Below are 27,314 nucleotides of genomic sequence, written 5' to 3' on the forward strand. Positions count from 1 at the left end.
ATGTGGGGAACGGTTGCAGGCAGGGGAAGGCGTGACCTGCATGGAAAATGCCAGACAACTCCAGACGCACACACACACAGGCGCACACACACTCACAAATCTCCGGACAGAGATAAGGCAGACAGCGGAGCGCTTGGAAGGAGGCAAAGCCGTCCCCCGCAAACCAAGCAGCAATCCTCCGCGTCAAACCCACCCGCAAACCCTCCCGGCAGCAAAATGAGGTGAGTACCTCCGCAACGGGCTGACCCCGGGGTCCCGCACGCCATGGTCTCGGGGCACGGCCGGGCAGGGGGGCCATCCCGCTGAGGAAGGTTTCCCTCCAACCACCACGGCTTCGGTCTCCCCATCCGCGAGCGAACGAGGCGTTGCTCATGCCTGGGCTTCGTGCTGCAGCCCGGCTTGCGTGCCGGCACGCCAGCAGAGCCAAAGGGAGCCTCGGACGATGGGCACGCAAGCCCGGGCGTTCCGCTCTGCCACGGTCCATGGGCGAAAGGTGCGAGCAAGGCTGGACGTGCCGCACGGGCTTCAGGTTTCTGTGCGTGCCACGGTCGTTTATCACTTTTACGTGAGGTTAAGACTTTCCTGGCATGGGAAAGAAGTTTGACGTTGTTTTGCCTCCCCTGTTTAAAGGGAAAGCAGAGAGTTGCACCAGCAAACGGCCCGTTCAAGTCGAGGAGGTGATGCCCATGTACACCAGCCGGGCATCCAGCCCCGTGCCTGTACTCTGACCAGAGGAGAAACAGATTTTCCCTTCACACATTTTTATGGTTTCAGACAAGCTGTCAGAAAAAGGCATGTTGAACCTCATTCTGCTTGAAAGAAAAATCCATCCAAATTTCTCAGTTCCCATTAACTTTGCTTTGTAATGAAGAGCTGGGAAAAATGATGGCACTACACAAATGAGCCCCAGAAATCTACTGCCCTGGTTTTGAAAGAACACAGACAGGTTAAAAATAATCCACTTATACAGCTTCAATTTCCTCACCAGCATACCTAAATCAAGCCCTGATTTTGAAACCGGGTGTATGTGTACATGTGAGTAGTTCCAGCGCCTGTAATACATACCTACAAGCCTTTGCCAGGCCTTAGTACCTATTTCAGAAAGCGGAAATTTTCGTCTCTAATGGCTCTAATTTCCTGCATGTCTCTTTTCCTTTCTGTGCTCCACTGGGTGTAAAGAGCCTGAGATCTACTCCTCTTTCTGTGTCCCATGCAATGGCACAGGCTTTTGTGTTTGCCCTTCCAGCACAGGCGGAGTTCTCCCCTTGCACAGAGAAATACTCAGTTTATGCTCACTTTCATGCTCAAATGAAGCTCGAGGCTGGTGCGAGGTCAGCTGGACTGCCACTGATTTACCTGTCCTCTCTGCACTCCTCTGGGACAAACAAGTTGGTAACAAGTTGGGACAAACTCTTTAGGCTGAGATGTTTTAAAAGCTGAGTTTGATGACAAAAGATCTCTAAGGATCTCAGCCTCTGTGTGCTTCTGCATCTGGGGTGAGTGGTATCCTAAGAATTGAAGAGAAAAAGATGAAAAGAAAAGAAAGGAAAAGAGAAAAGGAGAGGAGAGGAGAGGAGAGGAGAGGAGAGGAGAGGAGAGGAGAGGAGAGGAGAGGAGAGGAGAGGAGAGGAGAGGAGAGGAGAGGAGAGGAGAGGAGAGGAGAGGAACAGAAAATAGTGGAGAGTAACATACTGGGTTACACTGCTGGGGCCCTGGCCCATCCTTGCGCAGTTGCAAAGATGTGTGCGCTGTTTATTGAGAGTCAACAATCCCAATTTGGCAGGATGAGGCTAAGCAGTAATAATAATAATGATACTTAGCAGTTATTGCCATGATGCTTTCATTAAACTGATTTAGAAAGCGTCATTATTTTATTAAGCATCCTTGTGTTTATTCTGCCATTAAATGAAAATTTGCCCATCAGAGTCCCTTTAGTTAAAGGATGTGTTGCCAGTGGCTGCTGCTCCGAGAAACGTGAGAAATACCAAGCTCCTGACAGGCCTGAAGCTGGCTGGGAGCTGTGGAAGTGCCTTTACATCATGCGTGGTGCCTGCATCACCCATCTTTCAAAGTGGCTTTCCCCTCCTGAGAGCCACGTGCAGCTCCCACCCTCACCTCCATCTCCCCGCAGCTTGGCTGGGGGTTTGCTCATGGTGACACGGTGCTCCTCTCCCAGCCGTTTCAAGTGTGTGGCCTTACATGACCTGCTTGGGAAAAGAGACTGAGCCCTCAACAGGTTTTGGCATTGCCAGAGTTTCATTTCATCTCCTCACATGTGTTTTCCAGGTACCCCCTGACCTGGTCCTTTTGCGCCTTGCTGCTCTGCGCGGTGGATGCCATTGAGCTGACGGACATGTTTGGGGAGATCCAGTCTCCCAACTTCCCCGATTCTTATCCCAGCGACTCGGAAGTGACATGGAACATCTCTGTGCCCGACGGATTTAAAATCAAGCTGTACTTCATGCATTTTGACTTGGAGTCATCCTACCTCTGTGAATACGACTATGTAAAGGTGAGCTGTGATTCACAGGGCAGATAGTGGGCTAGACAGCAGACCTATTTGGCCAGCTGAGGGAGGGGAGTGCTGGAAAAGCTGAGAACAAGGTGGTTTTCTCCATTTATTGGGCACAGGAGTTGCCAGTCCAGTGGACAGCGGGGAGAGCCCAGGTAAGCTGACAACATCCATTGGACTAACAGTGAGTGGGACACCAGATTCAGAGCTTACCCACAGAGGACCAGATTTCTGAAAGTATTTGGACACCTAATTCTCATTGGACCCAACGGGATTTAAACACCTACGGGCTGATGAAACCCCTGTGGCTAAACCCCCAGCCTGTGCCACTCTGATGCCAGCCACGTGCAAGAAGGACCCCTGAGTTGGGCACCCTTTGCCAGGCCATGGGCGTGGGTGCACCTTGCAGCCAGCCTGGATCCCTGGCCACTGCTTGAAGGCTCTTGGGACACCCTGTCCAGCCCCCAGGGAAACAAAAGGGAAAGGTTAGACCTGAGCTTGAGGCTGCAAGTTGAGGTCTGCAAGCAGAGCCTCCCACAAGCTGCAGGGCACAGACCCAAAGGCTCCCTTGGTTTCAATACAAACCCATTTCACGGCTGAGATGATACAAATTGCTGCTGGCAAATACCTGCAGCACAAACAAGCTATGGAGGTTCCCAGGGAGCTGTCACGGCCAAAACCACAAAAGATTTCAGCCTGCTTCATTGCAGGGCAGTAACCCGTCAGAAATTGCAGTGGGCCATACACTGCAGTGCCACAGAGCATCCTTGCCTCTTGCACCACAGGTCTCTCCAAGCAGGGCTCTCCTTCACATCCAGGACAAGTTGGGTTCTCCATATCTTTGAACTTGGTCAGGTTTGGTGCTTTCTAGCAGACCAGCAGTAGCAAGCAGGTGCTTTCTAGGTTTTCCTGGCTGAACATGCCTTACCCCATCACCCAGCACAAGCCTCACCCTGCCCCTTTCCACAGAGGCAGGTGGAGGTTGCACCCAGGTCTGGAACTGCAGAACCCAGCCCTGGTGCTAGTGGCCAGCTAATTGCAATTATTATTTTATTCTTGCCCTAAGAAAACAAAGCAAACATTTGCGTTTTTTTTCCTCTAGGATCTGTTGTTCACTGCTTTAATTTCCCCTTTGTGCTGGCACTCATTCTGCTACTAACAGCTCTCATTGAGGTTTGATTAGTTCTTTCTGCTTCTCCTGGATCTTCTCCAAGCACAGGGGCCAGGACATATATAGAGATATATTGCTTTAAAAACCCAGTAAGCTCAAGGAGCGGATTTCTTGGAAACTTTCCCCATTCCAAGCTTTACGCCTCCTCCCACCCTTCACCCCCTGCTCATTTTTCCTTTTTCATAAGGCTCCCTGTTATTTGGCCAGGGTGCCAACTTGGCACCATAGCTCTCCCTGCCGCTGGATTTCCATAAGAAGGCGGTATTTTTCACTGGGATTTAGATCTCAGCTGTATAAATTTGCTCGGGGCTGTAACTCAGCTTGTGGAACCCCCACCACAGAATTACATTTGAAAAGTGCTGAAAATGGATGGATTACGGGAGATCCATAGGCTACTCTGCTGGGGAGGGGTGCAATCTTGATGCTGCTAAACCACCAGCTTAGAAAACGTTAAGGAGAGCAGCAAAGGACTCCATGGCTATTTTTCTCCTTGGGTCTGTGTGTCCAGCCTCTGTCTGCATCAGCGCAAGACATAAAAACAGCATCAGCCCTCTCTTTGACAGAGGCCAACAGTGTATGGCTATAGAGTATAATTATAGACGCGACACATGTAGGTGCTTCTCTGTAATACTCTTCCAGTCCCAGTGAAGACGCTCAGAAAGCCACAGGTGGTATCTCTGTGTTCGGTGGCGCTCAACGGATTCCCCCTCCATGAACTTGTACCACTGCTTTCTGAACTCGTGGGTGACTTTAATCTCTGCAGCATCCTGTGGCAGAGAGCTGCACAGGTTAAATATATGATTATATGCCTCTCTGTGTGTGTGAAGAAACATCTTGTTTGTTCTGACTATCACTCTGACTGGGCTCCCCATCAGGGTCTTCATCATCTTGACTGCCATAAGTCAAGAAGGAGGTCAAAATGGGGCTGAGCAGCCCCGATGCAAGGTGGGGACCCAGCTCAGGACAGGCAGAAAGCCACCATGCCCCGGCCTTTGCTTCCCTTACCTCCTTGGCTGCCCATGCGCCCGAGCTCTCGAGCAGTGTAGAAAGTCACCTTGAGTGGCAAGCTCAGGGCAAGCCGAGCTGTAAACTCACACAGATCTCTGCCTTCGGGGTGGTCTTCAGAAAGGAACAGTTTCCAGAGCTCTGAAACAATGGCTAATTAAAACAATAGCTGTTTATTTATATAAATACACATATATGTGTGCGTGTGTGTATATATATAAAAAGAACATGGATCCTAAAGAAATGCTCACAGGCCAGGAGGCTTGTTTGTGCAAATGGGGATGGCAGAGAGGGGGAGTGGTACTTCAGTAAGGAATTGAGCCAAGAGGAACGAGAGGAACAGCCCCCCCCAAAATACGCACCCGAAGAAGCCCCACGCAGGTAGGAAACACTAGCCACACTCTGCCTTGGGAAGCTGAGCTCCGGCCCCTGCTGCGTCGGAGACAGCCTCTCCCTGGGTTTTGGATGGCCGCCCTCCGCTGCCTGCCAGGTCCAGGGGGACGGTCCAGGGAAGAAGCAGCCATCCGTACTGGGCTTTCGGCTCCTGCTCTCTACCATTCTCCTCGGCAGGCTCTGCCTGGCTCATCGCTGTTCCCAGGGAGCTGATTTGGGGGTTCTTCATTTGCAGGGGGTCTCACTGTGGTTTGCCCAGCTCCTTTCTGGGGTCACCCAGCACTGAGCGCTTTTGCACACAAGTCTGCAGCACCGGTCCGAGGCACCCTGAAAGCCACAGCTGTGACCAGGAAATCAGGTTAAGTGACTTGACTAGTGTCACTGAGGAGCACTGTGGCAGAGGCAGGGAGATGGGAGATTAAATCCCAGTGGAGGGCCAGAGATGGGAGATGAAATCCTGACTTCTGAGGGACCTTCACAAGTAAATCCCCGAGCTTATTAGGGAGATCTGAGCCTGGTGTCCTGTCCATGAGGTTTTGCACAGTGCTATGTCAAGCACTGAAGTGAAATCAGCCCCTGAGGGCTTGGCAGCCAACTTGGGACCAGCTCCTTGATTGAAGTGAAGATGGGGCCTGTGGTGAGAGGATTTCCCTCCAGTCAGCCCATGGCAAGTCCTTGCTGGCTCATGGTCCTCGTGGGGTTACACCTCTTCACCCCAATCCCTACCACTGAGTCCTGATTCAGGATGGCACATGCTTGAGACCTGGCAGGTTTCAGCACATGCCACAGGGCTTTCCTTTTACTCCTTCAAGCCCAGGGGCCATCTGTGATGGGTCCTCCAACTGTGCATGGGTGCAGGAGGGCAGGGGGTCCCGTGACACTTTGTGGGTCCGGTGGGTCCTATCTCCCCTGACACAACCCAAGTCTCCCTTGGATGCACCTCTTCATGCTGTGTTCAGACTTCTGCCCACACGTGGCACTTGGGACACACTTCTGCAGCTGCTATTCACACCCATGTCCCCAGGGAGGATCTGTGCCATCGGGTGCTCACCCAGGCAGGACTCCCACTAACTCCGTGTGTGGGTGCCCAGGAGCTGGCCAGGCATCTCAGGCAAAACCAGTGGCTGCAAATAAATGTGCTCTAGGGTGGCCAGGGGCCCAACCGAGCTCAGGAGGCAGTTTTTGCCAGCCCCAGTCAGGGGCTGGTGAGGGGAAAACAGGGTATGGGCCAAGCGGGAGAAGCAGGGCTGCAGGCAGAGCATCAGCTAGTGCCGCTGGCCTGGGAAGCGGCGCTCGGGGAGGGAGATTATGAAAGATTTGTGATGTGACAGAGCCGTGTCCCCCCGAGGTTTGGCATGGTGTTTAGGGTGCATAGCAGATTGGCTTTGCACGCAGCCTCCTGGACTGGCAGTGTGCCACCCCCTGCTGCGGGCGATTTGCTCGGTGGCACTGTCCCTGGGGACATCCTCATTGCTTGACACAGCGCTGGCAGGGGCCATTGCAGGGCCAGGGGAGGAGCTCGATGCTGCATTCAGGGCAGTGCATGCCCAGCGTGGGGCTGCGAGAAGGGTGCACGGACCCATTACACCTTCCTCTGCTCAGAGCGGGGGAAAAAGCACAAATCAGGGCTTGGTGTGTACTGGGGGGTCAGGAGAAGAGCATCCTCTTTTGGTGCTGTCAGCCAGCCTCAGCCAGGGGGTAATCCGTGCCCTCGGGGTGTGGGGTCCCAACAGGAGCACTTCAAATCCCAGGAGACAGCTGGGAAGAGGGGAGGGCCCAGGGCTTTGCTGCTCATCTTTCCCATTCCGTTGGCTCTGCGCAGAGGAGTCTGGTGGCACCGGCCACCCCCTGCACCGCTGGGGACCACGGTCACTGCCGTGCAGGTGAAGAAGGAGGATCAGGCATGGGAGCGAGCCAGCAGTTCCATCAGCACCCCAGCATCCCGCCTGGGCTCTTCTTGCACCCCCAGCCACCCCAGGGAACAGGCCTGGCCCAGAAATAGGGTATGTGGGCGCAGCAACCCACAGGAGGGGATGGTCTCCAGATGCCGAGCCAAGTCCACAGCAGGGGAAACCAGCCATGCTCCCTTTCCCCCATGGCACAGCTGCCATGTATGTTCCTGTGGAAATTCAGGTGCACGTTTGCACACGAAACAGGGAGAGGATGCATGCATGTTGGGGAACAGATCTCCAGGAGACCTAGATGGAGGCTCCTGCTGGGGCTGTCCCATCTCTGCCTCATTTCCGACAGTCAGCAGCAGCAGCAGCATCAGTCATTTTGCAAAAAAACCCCGTTCATCTGGGTGTTGCCTTCTTGCGTGCACTCTAACTGCAAGGCAGCTCGGCAGGGGCTCTTTCATGCCCTTCCCTGTCTCTGAGCGTCTCCTCCCCGTGTCATGTTCCCAGTGTCTTCAGCCCAGCACTGCGATTTCTCTGCCTAATGAGCCATTTATATATATTACAAGCGGTATGTTTGGCCTTCATCAGTCCAATTAGTGCATTCCTGGAGGGCTGGAGAGGGGGGGGGTGGCGGCTGCATTTCCGTATTGCCGGCTGCCTGCTCCTCTCCAGCGACAGACACTGAACCTCTGGGCCAAATTCCCCTTGGTGTTCGTGGTGTTTCGTTAACCCACCCACTGCAGGAGGCATCTCTGGACCATCGCTGCTCCGGCATCCCCAGCAGCCCTTGCCCTGGGGCAGTGTTTCTTTGCTGCAGAGCCAGGGCACTCCAGCTCCTGCCTCCTGCCCCGAAGGGGGAAATCAATATGGGGCAGAGGGGGGTCACACAGTTTGGGTCACCACTTCTCTTAGCCACAGCCCGAGCCAAAATCCAGGGGAGCAGAGCCACAGCCGGGGAGGGACCCCCATCTGCCCTTATCCAGATGGGCACAAATCTTAACAAGGGAATGAAGAGGCAGGCAGAAACAGGGAAGACGGCAGGAGGCAGTGGCAAGGGTAAATTTAAAGCACGAGAGTGTCACTATATTTTATTTTTCAAAGGAGGATTCGTTTAGCGTATTTTTATAGGGAATTTCTCTGCGGCAATTGATATTTCCCTCAGGGACACATCTTCTCTAGTGAAAACGTCGACATCGTGACCCGGGAGGGAGAAACTCCAAACAAACAACCAGGATTTAATTACCAGCCTGCTCGCTGGATGTAAATGATCTATGAAAAAGTATACAGTCCTCAGCAGAAGCAGCAAATATTAACCAGGGATGATGACCTCTCTGTTTAGTTTACTGCTGGAGGGCTGTCTCTGCTCCCTGTGGCTCAGGGCATGGGACCCGTCACAGATAAGGGGACATGGATACCTTTGTCAAGGAGAGCACGGCTCTCCCGGGCCTCATCCTGCTGCTCCAGGGCTGTATCCAGGGATGCTGGGGGCAGTGTTGGGGCTGGCACCATGGCGGGAGCACCCTTGGGCCAAGACATGGGGCACCGGGGAGGTTTTCCTGCGCTTTGGTGATGCTGTGCTGCAGGAGCTGCACCGGCCGGGGCTGGAGGAGAGGGATGGGCGCTCACACAGTGACTCGTGTGTCCCACCAGCCCCGCACGGAGGAGCTGGCTGGAAATTGCTCCTTCCCACAGCTTTCCTTAAGAAAAAGTAGTTTCTGCAGAAAAGGCTGTGTGCCATGCACGTGCACAGCCAAGACTGTGTGTCAGGGCTGAAATGCCGTTTTCCTTCGCTTTTGGTGATGGTGCTCCCGTTTTTCAGTCTGAAATGCTATTTAATTTCAAAACAATATTTCTTTCAGATTTAAAAGAGATTCTAAAGTACCACAGTCTATTTCAAAGGGATTGAAACCAGATGGGTCCTAAATTACTTGTTTTCCTTTTTTTTTTTCAGAACGCTGTTTCACAAAAAAAAAAAATCAATTGGGTTTTTGTCCCAATGTGGGGCGCGTGGTTTTTCTCCAAATTCTCAAAATTTATCATCGGAAAGTCTCTCTCTTTTCTGGCCAGCTCCAGCTTGTATGAGAGGATGGAAAATATCTGGAGGCAATGTCAAGGCATGCTGAGTTGCCATTTCCACATTGGCTTTCCCTGGTGTGAGCGAGTTTCCGCCTGCTTGTTCAGCCCTGGGAAATTTCCCTTTCAGCCCCAGATCCTCCCTGGCTGGTGCATCCTGAGGGTCTCCAGGAGACAGGGATGCAGCCAGAGGAGGGTCTCACCTCGCCAAGGCCACGCAAGCCAAGGACGGCATTGCAACACCTCCGGGACCCTGTGGGTCCCCGAGCAGGCGGCTGTTTTCCCCAGGCATGGGCTGGAGGGCTGCACATTTCATCATGGCCTCAATAGCATTGGTTTGGCATGAGTGGTGGGAGCTGGTATGGTGGTGTTCATCACATTCCTCAGCCAAGGGGTTATTCATATTCAAATCTCCTGGGGGAAAGCAGGCAGGATGCTGGGAATGAGCTGGGAGAGGTTGCGGTTGAGACAGGGGCTGGGGGTGGGATTTGCAGGAGAAGGAGATGGAGTCAATGCTGAAATGGTCCTGGGGAAAATGGTGAGGAAAAAGGAAGGGAGGGGGTTTCCAGGGAAAGCAGAAGGGTTTTCCACAGGTATTACAGTGCTTGAAGGCAGGGGCATGGCTGTGCTTTAAAGGGATGCACATAGAGGCTATTGAGCATGCTGACATGACAACAGGGCACGCCGGCCCATTTGTCCCCTCCTGTAACCCTCTGGGTGTGTGGCTCGAGTCCAAATAGTGCCTGGTACTGCAGGTCTGGAACCAGACAGGGACCCTGGGTGGCAGGGACGGGACTGAGATTGTCCAAGCCAGCCCAGGGGACAGAAACACCATCCAAACTACGGCTGCTGCTTTGAGCTGATGCAAAACCGATGGGCAGGGTCTCCTCTGGGGTCCCAGCACCCTCCCAGCAGCACAGCCCTCACAGAGATGCTGCCACCTGGATCAGCATTTGGGCTGAGGGAGGAAGTGAGGGGGAACGTCTCAGGTACCCACAGCTCTGAGTGGGAACGATATGGCCCAGGGCTGATTTTCACACCCCTTCTGCGCTGTCTGCCCACGTCCTCACCCCACCTCCCAAACAGGCTCCTTCCCTGCATCCTCCCCTTACACCCCCCAGCTCCTCCCTACATCCCAGATGCTACCTGCTCTCCCAGCATCTGCTTCAGAGGGTGACCACAGGCAGGAGCGGGCAGACCGGAGTCCCTGTGTTCATTTTGCAGAAACCATTTAATTTCTTCACTGCAGTAATGGCATCTCAGAGAGCCAGAGCAGTGGGAGTCAGACCTGCCATGCTCTGAGCATCCCCAGGGTCACACTCGGCTGCAAAAGGTGAGATGAATGCAGCAGGAATGGCTGGAAATTGATTTTTAGGGCCAAGGCAGCGCAGGGCTGAGCAGGACAGGGCACTCAGGGGTGCAGAGCTGCATCCTTAAGCTGTGGCCATCAAAGGCTGCCAGACAGGCAGCCTGCCCCATGGAGACACTGCTGAGGCCTGGCAGGGGACAGGCTGGGCAAGCACAGGCAGAGACCTGAGCTCTCAGGTGCAGAGCATGACTCCAAGCCCAGCCTGACCTCCCCCAGCAAAGCACCATGGGCTCTCTGGGCTCACAGACACCCACAGCCCCACACAGAGAAAATTCAGAGGTGACCAGCACTGGGGAGCACCCCAGGGACATGTCAAACTCCTGCGCTATCCAAGTGCTCAGCAGAGCCCAGGGGGCAAGACCCAAGCCCTGCTGAGCGCTCACCCATTCTTTCTGCTAACAGATTGAAGCTGAGGACCAGGAGCTGGCAACCTTCTGCGGCAGGGAGACGACAGACACAGAGCAGGCTCCCGGCCAGCAAGTGATCCTGTCCCCAGGGCCCTATATGGGGCTTACTTTCAGGTCCGACTTCTCCAACGAGGAACGCTTCACTGGCTTCGATGCCCATTACACTGCCGTGGGTAAGCAGCAGTTAAGCCTGCAGGACCATTTTGCTAGGGTAGCATAACAACTTTGCTAGCATCACATCCGAGGCCAGCCTTGGGGACCCCAGCAGGTGAAGTCCTTGTGTGCAGCCCTTGGGCCATATGGGACTCACTGGGTGCTCCTGTGACCCACCACATGGGACAACTAATTTCTCAGTGCTGTGGCTAATGTCCCCACAAGGAATCATGCATGGGGGGCTGCAGGGTGACATCCCTTCCTTGTTATCTCCATCCTAGACGTGGACGAGTGCCTGGAGAAAAGCGATGAGGAGCTGGCGTGCGATCACTACTGCCACAACTACATCGGCGGGTACTACTGCTCCTGCAGGTTCGGCTACATCCTCCACTCTGACAACAGGACCTGCAAAGGTACCGCCCAGGCACAGCTCGGACATGGGGACGGTCACACAAAGGTGTCCCTGAGCAGGCAACAGACCTACCAAACACAGGCAAAACTGCCCTGTCTTGCTGTCAGGAGGGACAAGGTGCCTCTTCCCCTGCAAACCAATAGCCTGGGACTGGAGAGCACCAAGGCCCGTAGTCCTCTTGTGTGGGAAGGAGATGTGGTTTCTCCCATGGGCTATGCTGCTCAGCTAAGCCCTATAGACCTCCTCAAGCCAGAGAAGTGAGAAGGTTTAGTCTCTGCTCTGAATCTGCATCACGTAGATTAGCTGGGATTAGCTGTCAGCCCAGGACCTCTATGCCAAAGGCATATTTGGAGGTTGGCTGTGTGAGTTTCTCCTTGCACAGACCCATATTCAGGGTCCATGGACCACCCACCAGACCCCACTCCACTGGGAGGGCTCCTGAGTATGGTCGGGGCTGGGATTTGGCTGGCAGGGCCCTGAGAGAGCCATGACTGTGTTTCAGTGGAGTGCAGCGACAACCTCTACACCCAGAGGAGTGGGGTGGTCACCAGCGCTGACTTCCCCAGCCCCTACCCGAAGAGCTCAGACTGCCTGTACCGCATCGAGCTGGAGGAGGGTTTCTTCATCACCCTGAGCTTCGAGGACAGCTTTGACGTGGAAGACCACCCCGAGGTGACCTGTCCTTATGACTACGTCAAGGTGAGCTGGGCTCTGCACACTCCTTCTGTCCCGCTCTCCTGTTGTTTCCCTCATGCCCTCGTGACGGGACCAAAATTGCCCCAGTCTAAACAGGGGTGATGAAGCCAGCAGGAGCACTGTGCTCAATTGAACCTAAGTCTCTTACCACATCTGATTTTGACCTTCTCAGCCAATGGTGACTCTCTCTCAGTTCACGTCCTCCCAACACATGGTGCTTAAGCCCCACTGACCCCACTGCAGCCCCATCCATCAGCCTCAGGGTGAAGCGATCCTCAGGGATCAAAGATCCCCTTCAAGCCCCCCACTCTTCTTTCCCTTGGCAGATCAAAGCTGGCCATAGGGAGTTTGGCCCTTTCTGTGGAGAGAAGTCCCCAGGACGCATTGAAACCCAAACCAACAGTGTGCAGATCCTCTTCCACAGTGACAACTCGGGAGAGAACAGGGGCTGGAAGCTGTCATACACAGCAATTGGTAACTCCTGCTGCTTTCCTCCATTTGCTGGGCTTGGGCAATGGGAAGGGCTTTATAAACCCTGCAGGTGGAGACCATAAGTTTGGTGGGCCATGAGCCTGCCTCCAGAAAGTGTCTGTCCCAGAAATCACAAAAGAGGAATAAAATAACAGGGAGTCCTTCCATCAAAGGGTGCTTTTTTTTCCTATGCCAGATGGGCTCTGAAACAAGACCACATTGCAGAGCAGCGCAGTTTTGGGCAGGATAATTGCGAAAGCTACAGTTGTTAGCTTCCAGCCTTGTAATGCCTAAAGCCAGGAACAGCCCAGGACTGGGGGAAAGACCTGGATCCTCCACTCCTTGTAGGAGAAGAGCCTGGCTGAGCCATGTTAGTGTAGGTTAATAGCAAGAGCAGGGCAGGGATGCTCAGACTCTGCTACAGGGACTGGGTGGCAGAGATGGGACTTTCCATTTCCTCCATTTATTCAGCTGAGTTTTGGTTTACTTCATTTACTCTTTATTCAAAGGAAACCCGTGCCCACTGGTGCAACCACCAATCAACGGGAAAATCGAGCCTTCCCAAGCCAAGTACACCTTCAAAGACCAGGTTGTCATCAGCTGCAACACTGGATACAAAGTCCTGAAGGTATGGGGTGACAGTGTGGAGCTGGGCACCTGGCACCTCTGCCACAGAAAAGGTCAGCGAAAGCCCCGGGGGAACTGCCAGGGCTCTGCCTGCTCCCCATCTCAGTGGGCACTGGCTCGGCTTCCCAGGCAGCCCCGCAGAGGCCAGCCTCCACAGACCAGGCAGTCCTCCGGGACTTTGGGACAGCTTTGGCAAATCAAGAGGGCTGGGATTTTGGCAGGCCGTCTCCAGGAAACAGCTGAGAACCACGGGGAGCACGGGTGACTCATGGGGTGGCTGTCTTCCCTCCAAACCAGTAGCCTGATTTGACTTCCGACATGGAGCTGGGTATTTCTCTGATCTCCTCCCAGACTCATTCTTCATGCAGAGCTGCCTCCTTAACCCAACCCAGCACCTAGAACAGGAATAAATGTCTCCAGTGTCTTTTGCATTCAGCATGCCACTGTATTGCTGGCAACAAGAAAACTTCGAGTTTTTCATTATGATTTTATTGCATTTTTTAGCTAGAAAAGTCCTCTTCCGGGGGGGTCTGGCTGTATCTTGACTAAATCACCCAGAAATTGACTTTTTATGGAGACAAATTTCCTTGCTTTGTATATTGATGGTGCTTTTTTGCTGGCATCTTCTGCACAGGATAACCTGGAAAGCGACTCCTTCCAGATCGAGTGTCTAAAGGATGGGACCTGGAGTAACAAGATCCCTATCTGCAAAAGTAAGGACACCCTTCCCCACCTTGCCAATGTCCTTTTCCTCCTGAAATCATTTCATGCTAAAGGGAGCTGCCTTGCCAGAGCGGAGTTCCTTACTCAGAGACACAAACCCAGCCAGAGAGGCTATGTAACTCTGCAAAGCTCTTCTGGCTCATTCTGGGATAACATAATGGGGCTCGCTCCAAATGCCACAAGCAAGAGGTTGGTGCTTTTATTTAGATTACTCATATAGCTTGATTTGTGAGCCACTTTGCTGTGTCTCTGTCAAAGAAAGAACAACCCTGGCTCTTGAGAGCTGACTCCATTGGGTAAATCTGGGACAATTTGGGATAATCTGGTTCCTGGTCCAAATTTCCTTCCCAATGGGAATGCTACTAAGACCTGGGGCATTAGAGAGGTCCCAGGTACTAGCCTAAATTGGGGGCTGCTCTTTTAAGTGAAAGGGGAGAGAAAAGTTGCCCAAATATTTACAAACCTCAAAATGGGAGAAAAGGGGAGAAGGAAGGACATGCCATTTGAAAGGATGGGTCATGATTTGCATCATCTCTTCTTTCATCTAACCCAGCTCCTCTCTTAGCTCAGGCTTGGGAGATGTACCTGATAACACCTTTTCCCTTTCCCCCAAATGCCCTCAGCCCTCGGAGAGGCTCTTACTGCTGCTCAGTCTGCTGTAAGGCTGGCCCAGAGAGGAGAAAAGCAGCAAACATGCTCAGAGAAGGTCCCAAGACCTTCCAGGGGAGGCAGGACGAGATGCTCTCAAGGGATGTTGGGATCCAGGCTCTCCTCGTCTGGGCAGATGCTTTTTGTTTTAATGGTACTGGGTATCTTACCTTAGGAGAGCATTTCTGGAGTTTTAATTCATATTTTCTCACTTAAAATGGAAAATGGGAGGCTCTCAGACCTGCTAAATAGATTCATATCTGAAAGGGCTCCTTAGAAATTGTGGGGTTACTGATGCCGCTACCCCACCAAGGAACTCCCCATTCCTACCACTCTCACTACCACAGTCTCCCATTGATTTTATCCAGCTTGAGCAGACACCAGGTAAAAATTGGCATTGCCTAGAAGAAAAAGAACAAAAATCTAGCTAAATATTTTTAACCCAAAAAAGTATTATTTTTTGGAGAAAATTGAAATTATTACCTGCATTATTCCAGCTAGGCTGGAACTGGTCCCTTCTTGTGTGATACGACTCACTACACTAAATTTCTAAGACTTTTTTTGGAAAGTCAGGAAGCCCCTAAATGGGCAATTCAGGCCTCCAAACTGCAATGCCTCCCACCTCCCCAGGATGTCTGGGAGAGGCAGGGCATGACCAAAAACGGTTTTAGAAAGCAATGCAGAAAATAGAAAACCTCTCAGCCAAGGTGGATAAAATCCAACTCCATGGCCTGGCAAGGCTAAACACAACCCCGTGACGGCTTCTCCCAGCCACTGCCCCCAGGTCGCCCCGGCCAAGCAGAGCAAGCGGGTGTCCGGCACAGCCATGGCTCGCCGGCATCCGCAGCACCCTGGCATGGCTGGCCGGGCGCTCATTAACGCATTTCTGGTGTTTTGGGGGCTGGGTTTCCTGCATGCCTCTCTCTGCTCATCTACTAATTGGGCTTTCTCTCTCTGCTCTCCTCCTTCCCCTCTGCTTTCGGTGCAGCTGCAGATAGAGCCGACAACCAGACAGAGGGAAGAGCCGGCTCGGAGCAAGTGGCCGCGTGAGGCTGGTGCCGGCCACGCCGCCCAGATGGGCAGCCTGTCTCGATGTCCCTCTCTGATCTGTCCAGTGCCCAGGGCAGGTCCCCTTTGCCCCTGGCCCTGCTGCCAAATCCATCTCCATGGCTTGTCTAACCGGCATGGCACTCTTAACCCCTCTGTGCCTGGTGCTTTCTTAACTCCGTCTCGAGAAGGGGGAAGGAAATTTGGAGTCGAGTCTCCCTTTCCTGCTGCTGCGCTGCCCCGTGGGAAGGGTGCCTGCCCAGCCCGGGCACTGCTGCCCGGGGACCGCACACTGCCGCCAGCTCCTGGCACGTCCTCCACATCCCTCCCTCTCCGCTCAGATGCCTCGGCCTGGCTCAGCTCCCCCTCCAAGGGGGGGTTGCACAAGGAGTGCGGCATGGCCACCTGGTTAGTTGTTGTTTGGATTCAGCCTCTCGCTGCCCTTCTTCCCTGGCCCAGCGTTGCAAATAAGAAACACTCCTTCCTCTCCTCTCTCCGAGCACCCTGGCGCTTTTCAGACCCTCCAGGCAAGGAGGCCTGGAGGAGAGGTTGGCATCACCAGCCCTTTCCTGCAGGCACCAAGCCCTGGCACCAGCGCAGGTGGACGGATGCTCCTCCGCCTCCCCTTTGCTCCCCACTGCTGGCCTGGCAGAGGTGAGGACAGGTTGGTCTCAGTCTGGTTGCAGCTAAAGGAGATCAGAGCCCAGTGTCTGGTGCCATCCATGTCGCCGAGAGCCCCAGGCATACACCCCAGGCTCCCTGAGGCATTGGGGGCTTCACTGGGAGGATGCTGGGATGTGGATCAGAGCCTGGGAGAGGAGGAGCAGGTGCGTGTTGGGGAGCTCGGTCCAGCTCTGGTCCTACAAAGATGGAGATGCTAAATGGCCCCTTTCCTGAGAGAAAAGTCTGGAAAGGCTCACGGCACAAACTCCCTCCTCTCACCCTTTCAGCAGGACCCAGGACACTGATGGGGCAACACCTCTGTGCAAGAGCCCATTCTCCAGGCATCAGGCCTGCCCCAGGCCTGGGGGACACACAGGGAGGGGGCAGGCTGTGTGGGCCAGTGGGTGCTGCCCTGCAGCCATAAAAAACGCAGAGCAGCTGTGCAAGCCAGGCTGGTCCCCCAACATCCATTCCCTCCTTCCTGCAAGCCCCAGCATCCCCCAGCACCTTATAAAGGTCCCACGGTTGCTGGCACCATGGCACAGGAGCGCTGTGTGCCCAAGCACCGTGGGAAGACAGCAGGAAAGCTCAGGCCAGCAGGTGAGAGGGGTCTGTGTCTCCTTCTCTGTCCCTCTGCAAGGCACAGGCAACCAGAGCCTCCACCCAAGCTGGCTCCATCCACACAACCATCCCATCACCTGCTGTCCCTACGGGGCGTGGGGGGACCCTGGTGAATGGTGAGCTGCAGCATTTTGCCATAAACCAGGCTTTTTTCATCCAGGCAACCCTGAGCATTGGTACATGCCCCTGGTGCCAGCTACTGCTTCTAGTGAATTCTCTCTTTGTTAGCCTGGATCACTGCGTGAGGAGTTAGGGCTCCTGTCCTCACCCCCTTCCCATGCTGGAGCACATGGACACCCACAAAGCTCACATCATCCCCGATGCACAGGACCTGCTTTCTGCAAATTCACCCATCCCCTACTCAACCCCTCATCTTAAATGTGGTGGAACCCAGCTCCGCAGCACTGCATTTCCCAGCAGGATCAGACCCTGGTTCCTGCCCTCCCCTGAGGCAGGTCCACAGGATGGTGCGGAGGCTTCACAGCATCACCCAATTGTGCTGTGAACTGCTCACACAGCGGGGAGCCACAGCTCCCATGGGGTGACTCCTGGCTTTGGCGGATGAACCACCTCACAGCCTGGGGTCCTTCCTGGGGTGGGTGGCACAAGCCCAATCCAGGGGAGAAGCTGGGAGGAGAGGCTGGGCAGGCTGCTGTGAGGGATCTGGGAGAGAAAGGGGACTATTGACAGGCCATGGGGAAGGGCAGTGGCGCCATGGGGAAGGGCAGTGGCACCCTGGAAATCCTTCTCCCTCCATCAGACCCTGAGCCCACACCAGGGATGGGTGAAGCAGAGCCAAACCTGCCCATGTCTGGGGGGATGGAGCAGGTGGGGTCTCACCCACATCTGCTGGCCTTCCCTCTGACTGCAGACCAGCCAAGCCACACTCTTGTTGTCCTTCATCTCCTGCCGCCACAAGACAGCCAGGACCTAGGGTTGCTCAGCCTGATCTGTAAATGCTTATCATCAGCATTGTTTTGTGAGCAAGACCCAGAGCAAGAGGGATAGTGCCATGCTCAGCAAAGCCTCGTGCATAGAGGAGCACCCCTGATGCGTGGCATAGGTTGGTGAATCACTGCCTGCTTTTCCCTGCCCACTCCTAAGGGATGCGAAGACAATCTCTGGGACCACATTTCAACAGATCTTACCTGCCAGAGCAGATTTCTTTGCCTCTCAAATGTATAGCAGAGAGATCTTGCACTAAATGAAGTGCACAGGAGGGGCTCCCAGGACTGGGGTCTCCACCAGCATGAGTGGTGTTGGCCATACAGCCTGTGGGTGAGCCGTGCTGCTGGTGTTCAGCGGTGCCACCTGCGTGCCCTTCCTTTGCAGGGTGGCCATGGTGGGGTTTCATGGGGCCAGGCTTCCCTGCCTGGGGACAGCCTCCTGCTGCCATCTGAGGCCATGTCAGGCTGTGCCCCCTGCAGTGCCCTAGAGAAAGGGGATACAGGACTATACAGGCCCTCGCTCTGCCCCATAGGACCACCATCACATGCCAAAGCCCAGCATTACCTGCCCGCTGGCTGGCTGGACACCCCAAGAAACAGCACAGAGCTCAACCCCCCTTCTGTGTTGGCTTTCAGTTGCTGACTGCAAAGCGCCGCTGGAGCTGGAGCATGGCTTTGTCACCTTCTCCTCCAGGAACAACCTGACCACCTACCGAGCAGCCATCCAGTACCACTGCCAGCACCCCTACTACCACATGGCCCCCAACAGCACCGGTGAGCAGTGGGGCCAGGCCGAGTCCCCACGGCACAGTGCGGGTGGGCGTGTGGCCATGCGTGCGTGCGTTCGCAAGCGGGGGGAGCTTGGGATGGCTGCTCCGGGATGCTCTGCAAGCAGCAGGCTGTGGATGTAGCCTACACACATCGTACTCTGCATCTGCACTACCTGGATTGTCAGACTGGCCGCATCCTGCTCCACAACGAGGTAGGACAGAGTTAGCACTGCCTGGTGCTTTGCCTGCGTGTTTAACAGCCTCAGCAGAGCAGTGTGGTGGTTCTCCTGCGCTCTGCCTTCTCACCCCGCCATCTGCTCCCTGCAGCATATGAAATTTTCTGTGTCCCTGTGAAAGGAGCTGCTGCTGGCGAGAGCACTGGGTCCAGCAGCCTCAGAAGGGGCTCCACAAGGCTCCCCATCCTACTAGCACCCAAACATCCAGCATAGCCAAAGCTGAACAGATAGCAGTGGGATCATGGCAGACTGAGTTTCTCCCTTATCCCCCTGGTCCATAACCACAGAGACACCACAAGGTACTTTGCCAAGCACCACAGGTCTCTGCACCCTTCAGACCCATCTCTGGGTGTCAGAAGGGGTGTGCACACACCCCAGCCCTTCTTCCTCCTCCTCCCCCAGCAAGCAAAGCCGAAGGATTTCTTCACGTTCCTATCTCCCTGCTCATATCCCCCTGCACACCTGCTGGCCCCCTGCATCTGGTCCCAGCACCCCACATGCATTAGCAGAACGGGCACTGGCAGCATTAATGGGGCGGCAGCTGCCAGCTGAGGCTGAGGGCACAGCAAAGCCCTCCAGACAACTCAAGGCAATGAAACCGAGGATGGTGGCATGTCCCCTGCATGGGCGCAGGGCTGCCAGGCCCCCCCAGGGAATGGAGCACAGAGAGTGTAAAAGGGAGGTCACCTCCTGCTCTGGAAAAGGGTTCAAAGGGTCCTGATAGCTGGACAAATCTCCTCACTGCAAGACACCCCCTCATGCCAGGGCCACAGCCTAGCTAATGCTTTGCTCTCTTCCAGCCACCTACACGTGTGATGCATCGGGCGTATGGAGGAGCGAGGAGCTGGGGACCAAGCTGCCGTCCTGCCGACCAGGTACTAGTGCTGGGGCGGCCGGTTCTCACAGCACAGGGTGCGGAGCAGGAACGTGCGGTGGGGGATGTCTCCCTGCCTGACTTGACCTGCTGCTTCCCTAGGCAGGGACCCTGCTCCCTGGTGATAATGCCGTGTGCCTGGGCTATATGTACGCAACTGCTGCAATGTATGGCCGGGAGGGTGATGGGGACAGAGGCCTCCTGGTATCCCAGCTGGCCCAGACAGTCAGGGTGCAGTGGTGGCACTAGGCAGCAGTGATGAGGGCATGTCTCCCTGGCAGTATAGGGCAGCAGTGGGGTCACAGCCATCCTGGCTGTCAGGGCTCCCCGAGCTCCCTGCTTCAGCAGACAAGGAAACCAGCAGCCCCAGGGCAGAGCTCGCTGGCCATGTTCAGCCCCCAGCATCACCGGAGATGGCTCCAGGCAAGGGCAGAGCATTACCTGCCCAGCACCGCTGGCTGTCAGCTCCCACTAGCAGTGTGTCCACATGCAGGAGCAATTACCGCTTCTCCAAGCCTTGCAGAAAAACCTAGCCACTTCACAGGGAAGGAAAAGTCCCACGCCTTTGAGCAGTGGCAGAAATGCTTGCAGCCAGCAAGTTTCCAGGCCAGGTGCCCACTTGGGATTAAACAAAAGTCCCTGGGATGTTGGCTGGCCATAGCCAAGCGTGGGGCCAGGTCTGGCTGCCAGGCGGGGGGGCTGGAGGCAGCCTTGGGTGCGGGTTGTGGTCGGATGTGCAGGGACAGCTCTCCAGAGAGGTGCTGCCATGCAGCAGCTGCAGCTGCAACCACCCCAATATTCGGAAGCTGGCTCAGCCCCATGGAGGGTATCATCTGCTGTCCAGCCACACTGAGTGATTGCAAGGCCAGAGAAGGGACCCCCTAAGATTCCCTGCAGCCCATGGAGCTCCGAGACCAGGGCTGTGGCTGCTCCTGTTGCAGCGACTGCTCTTTGCATCTCTCCTTGATGTTTCAGCCTGAACTAATTTGAGCTGGGAGCATATGGGGACATCTTTTGGGGCCATAGCTGCATTCATGGGCCATTTCCAGGCCTCCTGATTAGTGACAGAAGTCAGAGAGACTTCAGAAAAATGGAAAATCCCAGAGAGAGGGTGATGCTCTCCTGAGATCGGGATCTGCAGGCAGCAGCTGGCCAGCTGCTCTTCAGATCTTCCCCTATGTCTCACGCCACCTCTCCATCAATAGAAACTCCTCTTCCAGGCCACTCCACGCCTGCCTCTGCCATTAGTGGGAGCATTTGCAGCCTGGTCAGCGTTTTTGATATGTAATTTAATAGAATAAATATTTGGCTGGATGCGCTTCCTCTAAAACCATCTCCCTGGAACGGCTGTCAGCTTCAGTGCAGCAGACAGCTGGGCTGGGCTGGGACACATGAATTATTTGCCTGAGCGTATTTTGTATTCCTTGCAGCACTGGGAAAGGCAGGGGAGCAGAGCAGACACAGAGACACTTAGCATGCTCCCTCTCTGCTGGAGTCGCAGTTTTCCTAGCAGCAGATCCCAGCTGCGACAAATCCGCATTAGCAGCTCCCGATGCTCCTGCCCTGGTTGCAAGGCTGACTCTCAGCCATGATCCCATTGCCTTGGGGGGTCAGACCCTCTTTCTGTGAGGCTTTGCATCCTCCCTTCACAGCACAGGGGGCATCAGGGCAGAGTCCTGGCACTTTCCACAGAGGATGTGGGTTCCCCTTGCAGACTCGGAGGGATGAGACCAGCACCTGAACTGCTGCGATTCAGGACTCTTCCAGCTGTAGAAAGACAAGCCCAAATCAGCTCCCACAACCTCCCCGTGACATTAGCACCCCCAAGCAACCTGGGAGTCCCCCTCCACAGTGCTGCCACAGGCATGAACCAGCCCCACCACCAACAGCCATGTCCAAAGGCTTAAGTTCCCCAGGGGCAGGATTGTCCCTGCCCGCCCTGTCCAACCCTCTCAGAGCCACCTTCAGCATGCTGAGTCCCTCTTCCTCACGCTGTGTCACAGCGCCTGGATAAAGCTCCTCGAGGCAAATCAGGAAGCACATCAGGGCTCTACAGACATTAATTCTGGGTCTGCTGAGGAGCTGAGCAGCAGGGTGCTGGTTTGGCTGCTAGAACTGTGGTGAGGACTTGAGATGCCAGAGTAAAGCCCATGGTGCTAAGCAACATCTCACAGCCAAGCCTTCTCCAGCCACAGCTCCTCCGGGAGGGCAAATGCCATGGCTGTGAGACCACAGACCTCGTGACAGGTCTTGGAGTGAGGGGAGAGGCTGGGCTGATGTCAGGCTCCAGTCCTCCCATCGGCGTTCCGCTGGGTTTCCTGGCACACTGAGCAGGAGCTGGACAAGCAGCTGGATGGTCTGGGAAGTGCTGAGCAAGCTCACGGGGCATGGTGAGGCTGCAGGATTACTCATTTGGCCTTTCTCTTTCTGAAGTGGTGTGGATCCAGCCAAATCACTCCAGAAACCAAACTGCAAAGTGAGGAATTGCAAAGTGCAGGCTGGCCCTCAAGCTATCTCCTTGACCCACCTACCAGTTCAACTGTACGACAACCCTTTAAGTCACAGCCCTGTTTGACTGCAATCCAGGCTTGGTGGAAATCATTGCATCTGCCAGGTCTTTGAGACAGCAGAAAGATCCCTCCATTTGCCCTTGCCTACGGAATCTGGTAGCACCATGGTCCCCATCTGGAGCACAGATCACATAGGTGTAAACAAAGACTAAGGTCTGATACTACTTAGAGTGCTTCAAGTCCCACCCTGGCTCACGTGTTTTGCTGAATCCATGCCTGACTTCAGTGTCAGGAGCTCTGGTACAGCTTTGGGGTAGCTAACCCTAGATGAAAGCCTCCACGGCCCCATAGTGTGCTATACATAATTCTGACTGTCCATATTCATTCCCAGTGGGCAACAGCTCACTCTTTACATCAGATGAGCCTGTTATTTGCAGGGTAAATCCTCCAGCCTCTCTGGAGTAAAGGTCCAGCACACGGGACCTTGGCAAAAGCCCACCAAGGGCTCTCGACCTCCCTTTGTGACAAGGCCACATGTGCTGCAGCCCTGCCCTGGCAAGTACCAAGAGCTTGACCCTTCCCATGCTCAGTGGAGACTCTTTGGGCCTGAGACCCACCAGGTCTGGTAGCCAGAGTTATGCCCAGAAAATCCGTGGTCTCATGGCTAAGAGCATTCACATCATCCTTTCACAGCCTCCAGCAAGGGTGGGGAAGGAGAGGGCAGCTTGGAGGCTACTTTTTTGGAGAAAACTTTTGGGACTAACTGGGCTTTGACTGTCCATGACCAAACCCAGGATCAACTCCCGCAGAGCCAGGACAGCAGGAGCAGGGAGCTCCCAGCTCTGAAGATGCCTCCTTCCCTGGTCCAGCATGGGGTCTGGTGGCTCAATTTGGTTTCAGTCCTCTCTCATTGCCAGAAGAAGAATGGCCTGTTCTGGGCAAGCTGCCATAACTGTGGGAGCCACACAGCCACCCTCCAGGGTGCATGTGTGCTTGGAAGATGCAAGGGGATTTTGGACCCTCTGCCCCACCATGAAGGTATTGGAGGCCCCAAAGATGCAATGATGGATGGTGCTGAGCAATATGCATTCGTCACTGCAGGTAGATTACGCCAAAGGCCTATCAGTACCTCCTGGGACAGCTGCCTGAGATCCTCCCTTGGGTCTCCCAGGGTGCCATGTGAGAGCAGATGCCAAGACCGGGGTTTCCATGGGCACCTGGAGAAAGGGGGCCCAAATCCTGGAAACCAACAGGTTCTACTGACCCATAGACAAGACACTTCTCTAATCTATGCCTCATTGCTCAAAGCCACAGAAAGCATGGGACACCCAAAGGGCTTGGTACAGCTATTTTTAACTCTGGAAGAGCTGGACCCAATTGTCCTGGGGCTGTAAGCAAAGAAAGACGCTCTGTCCTCCAAAAGTATTGCCAAAATAGCTCAGAGAGTAGAGAGAGGGGAAGAGGCCAAAGTCATGTAGCAGGTTGGTGACAGAGGCAGCACTACTACTGAGGTCTCTTAGTTTCATGTCTGAGCCATCAGGCTTAAAGAAACAGAGGGTGGCTCCTACTTCATAGAAGAAACTGGGCAACTCATGCAGGTGTCAGACAAGATCATCCCACCATCCTCATGGAAGAGCAATAGACTGCCCCTTTCCCAGAAGGGCAAACCACTGCCACCATAAATGGTTCCACCAGGCAAGGAAGACATGAAAGGAGCTGGGGCTGCCTTTAGGAAGCAAAATCCTTCAGGACAGATGCCTTCCTTTCCCAGACATACCTCCAAAGATCTGTTAGCATAGGGGATGGGGTGTAATGCCCAGACTGCTCCAAGCTCTGAAGCACACTCTGCCAGGAGAAGGTGAAGATGGCAGGGACGATGGGCTTTATCCACTGAGAAAAGGAGAAGAGTTGCCCTCTACGGAAAAAAAAGACACAAGTGAGCATCTGGTTTGAAGATAACCAGCCATGTGGCATAATCTACAGGGATATCCCTTTTCATTTGTTCCCTAGGTAAATGCTGGGAGTAACTGTCCTGTCCTTTTTGTCCCCAGTGTGTGGCCGGCCAGCTCGTTCTCTGCCTGGGATCATCAAGCGCATCATTGGTGGGCGAAACGCAGAGCCTGGCTTCTTCCCCTGGCAGGCCCTGATAGTGGTGGAGGACATGTCCCGGGTGCCCAATGACAAATGGTTTGGCAGCGGTGCCCTGCTCTCAGACTCCTGGGTGCTGACAGCCGCCCATGTCCTCCGCTCCCAGCGGCGAGACAAGACTGTCATCCCTGTCTCCAAGGAGCATGTCACTGTCTACCTGGCCCTTCATGATGTGAGGAACAAGATGGAGGCCGTCAATCGGACAGTGGAGAAGATCATCCTCCATGAGGAGTTTGACATCCAGAACTACAACCACGACATTGCTCTGGTCAAGCTGAAGGAGAAGGTGACCATGGGGAACTACGTCATGCCTGTCTGTCTGCCCCAGTTTGAGCACGAGTTGGAGGGGCCTCACCCTAACACGCTGGGGCTGGTGGCTGGATGGGGTATCTCTAACCCCAACATCACGGTGGATGAGATCATCAGCTCAGGCATGAGGACGCTGTCTGACATCCTGCAGTACGTCAAACTGCCAGTGGTGCTGCATGCAGAGTGCAAGACCAGCTACGAGTCGCGGTCAGGGAACTACAGCGTGACCGAGAACATGTTCTGCGCCGGCTACTATGAAGGTGGGAAGGACACTTGCTTGGGAGACAGTGGAGGAGCCTTCGTCATCCAGGACCCCGGAACCCGGAGATGGGTGGCCCAAGGGCTGGTCTCATGGGGTGGCCCAGAGGAGTGCGGCAGCAAGCAGGTGTACGGTGTGTACACCAAAGTCTCCAACTATGTGGACTGGGTGGAGAAGAAAACAGGCTCCTCAGAGAGATGGACATTTCTGGACCCGGAGCTGGAGAGATGAGTGACTAAGCAGCCTGCTGCCGCAGTTCCCTTTCTTGTTGTTGTTTTTTAATATGCTCCAGACTCTGGTCTTTTGCAAGCAGTAGCCACGATGCTCAGTGCACGCCAGGCCTTTGCCAGCCCTCCACGTCACTTGTTTCGCTTGGTCCCACATCCCTTCGCTTGCGCTCTCAGGAAATGCTTGCTAGGGAGCTGGGGGGAGGGAGCGAAGGGCGAGATCTCAGCCAATGTCCTCCACTTGTGCTGCCCATCTCCAAACCTCACCCACGGTCCTGGGGACTCCCCTCTAAACCAGGACAAAGGCACAGCAATGGAGGCAGCATTTCCCTGCCACCAAAGCTTTGGGCCATGCACAGAGAATTGCCTCCATCCCCAGGGCTCTCCAGTCAGATCTTCCCTTCAGACGACGCAACTGCAGGAGCTACAGAGGCTACCGACAGCACGGGAAACCCAGCTGGGCAGGCCTGGACCTCACAGGTCCCCCACCTTTTCTGTGCAAGAAGTAGTGAGAGAGCCCTGTGGTGTTGCTACTATTTTTATTTGTAAACAAATGTCCCTGCCTGATGGCATGTCAGGTGATGTCCATCTGGCCCCATGGATGTGAGGATGCATCCACATTAGCCCTAAACTTCAGCCACGGCTGGAAAGCTAATGGCTGCTGAGACAGCACCAACCCAAATGGGCTACCCTTACCCCACCATGTGGGATGGATGCCCCACAGAGGACACAAGGACAGGGAGCGGGCTTTGGACTCAGTATCACCCTCACCTCCAGCCACCAAAACTTCTCCAACTCTCCGTCACCTCAAGCCCTCTCCTGTCCTTCCCCCACACTAGCTCTTGGAATGGTTTCCAGCCACAGCAGACCTCCCAAGGAAAGTTTTCCAACACGCGAGTCAGCATCACATCTGCTGTACCTAAGCAATATTTATTTTCAGCAGAATCATTTCAGATAAAATGCCCTTCCTTGGCATTTCACCTCTTCTTTAGGGGCCTGGGTAGTCCTGCATGGCAATGCATTCATTCTTGCAAGAACCTAGTCACTTTTAAACTGCTTTCAAGGACATTGATTTGGCTGATTTACAGGTCACTGATGGTGTTCAGTGTTTGTTCATGGCTATTCTGGCCTGTTGCAGGTGTCCAAGTCATTCTAGACTGACCCCAACTCACCTAACACACCAGAAGTATTCATATCTCCCCAGCCTCCCTCCGTGGTCCATGCAGACACGTAAGCCCCACCAAGGAACAAGGTCAACTGAGCTTACCTTCCTTCAGCGGGGACATCATCTCCTTCACTTGCCAGCAAAGCCCTCCTATAGCTGTAAGCAACATGCAAAAATTGCCTGCTGTCCTCTCTGCGTGCCTGTGACCTCCTTTGGGCCTGTCCTCCTCCTCCTCCTCTGGTTTTGCCATGCAAGGAAGGAGTCAACAGTGACTGAGCCACTCTGCCATTTTGCTATTGTCCAAAAAGCCATTTGTAGAGCATGTAGAGGAGCAGAAGGCCTCAGGAAGATCAAACTTGCAGACACACTGAGAACCATACTCTTGGCTATGTCATGTAACTGCAAGGTATTTTTTTATATATATATTTCTTTTTTGATACTACATTCTGTAAAATATCCGATGTCATGTAAGGATGGTTCTGTGTAATCTTCCTCCTGAGAACAAAATAAAACTTTCATATGTACTGAGTTTGTGCCCTGAGGTTTTTATTCCAGGAGGAACATGGTCAAGGCTGGTTGCTAGTCTCTGCCACACAAGCCTGTGCTCCCAGGGGGATCCTCACACTGTCCCTCACCCCGGTGGGTGCTCAGCCGTGGCCGGCACAGCTTCCTGGGCTCAGACAGACCCTGACCAGCCGTGAATACAAATTGCAAAAAACAGCAACAGATGAGATCCTGCTCTTCAGTTATTTATAGCCTTGGCACATCACTGAAAGTGGGGGGGTGAAAGAACGCATCTTCACAGCAGAGGCTCTGCAGCAAGCACAGATGGGAGCTGAGGCAGGGACACAGGTCTGCCGGGCATCTCTTCTCGGCATCACAGGCTGTGAAAATCCAGCCTTTGGAGAGAGCTTAAAATCATGGGCACTGTTTCATACCATGTGCCTGGATCCAGGGCTGAGACCTGGGTTATTGATCCC

General features: G+C 54.4%; 1 protein-coding gene across 1 annotated transcript; it reads left to right on the forward strand.

The window, feature by feature from the left end:
- Nucleotides 1-25,173, forward strand: MASP1 (MBL associated serine protease 1). Its single transcript, XM_059822708.1, has 11 exons — nucleotides 1-221; nucleotides 2,287-2,512; nucleotides 10,824-11,001; nucleotides 11,263-11,394; nucleotides 11,896-12,092; nucleotides 12,416-12,563; nucleotides 13,070-13,188; nucleotides 13,822-13,900; nucleotides 18,473-18,610; nucleotides 19,643-19,717; nucleotides 24,278-25,173. Exons 1-11 carry the CDS (start codon nucleotides 1-3, stop codon nucleotides 25,171-25,173), a joined length of 2,409 nt encoding a protein of 802 aa, XP_059678691.1.
- Nucleotides 25,174-27,314: the final 2,141 nt, after the last annotated feature.

This window comes from Gavia stellata, chromosome 11 (assembly GCF_030936135.1).
Source record: "Gavia stellata isolate bGavSte3 chromosome 11, bGavSte3.hap2, whole genome shotgun sequence".
Lineage (NCBI taxonomy): Eukaryota > Metazoa > Chordata > Aves > Gaviiformes > Gaviidae > Gavia > Gavia stellata.

Coding starts and splice junctions, on each gene's coding strand:
- MASP1 (XM_059822708.1), top strand. CDS start 1: ATGTGGGGAACGGTTGCAGGCAGGGGAAGGCGTGACCTGCATGGAAAA. Junction 222..2,286: donor CCTCCCGGCAGCAAAATGAG/GTGAGTACCTCC, acceptor TGTGTTTTCCAG/GTACCCCCTGACCTGGTCCT. Junction 13,901..18,472: donor CAAGATCCCTATCTGCAAAA/GTAAGGACACCC, acceptor GTTGGCTTTCAG/TTGCTGACTGCAAAGCGCCG.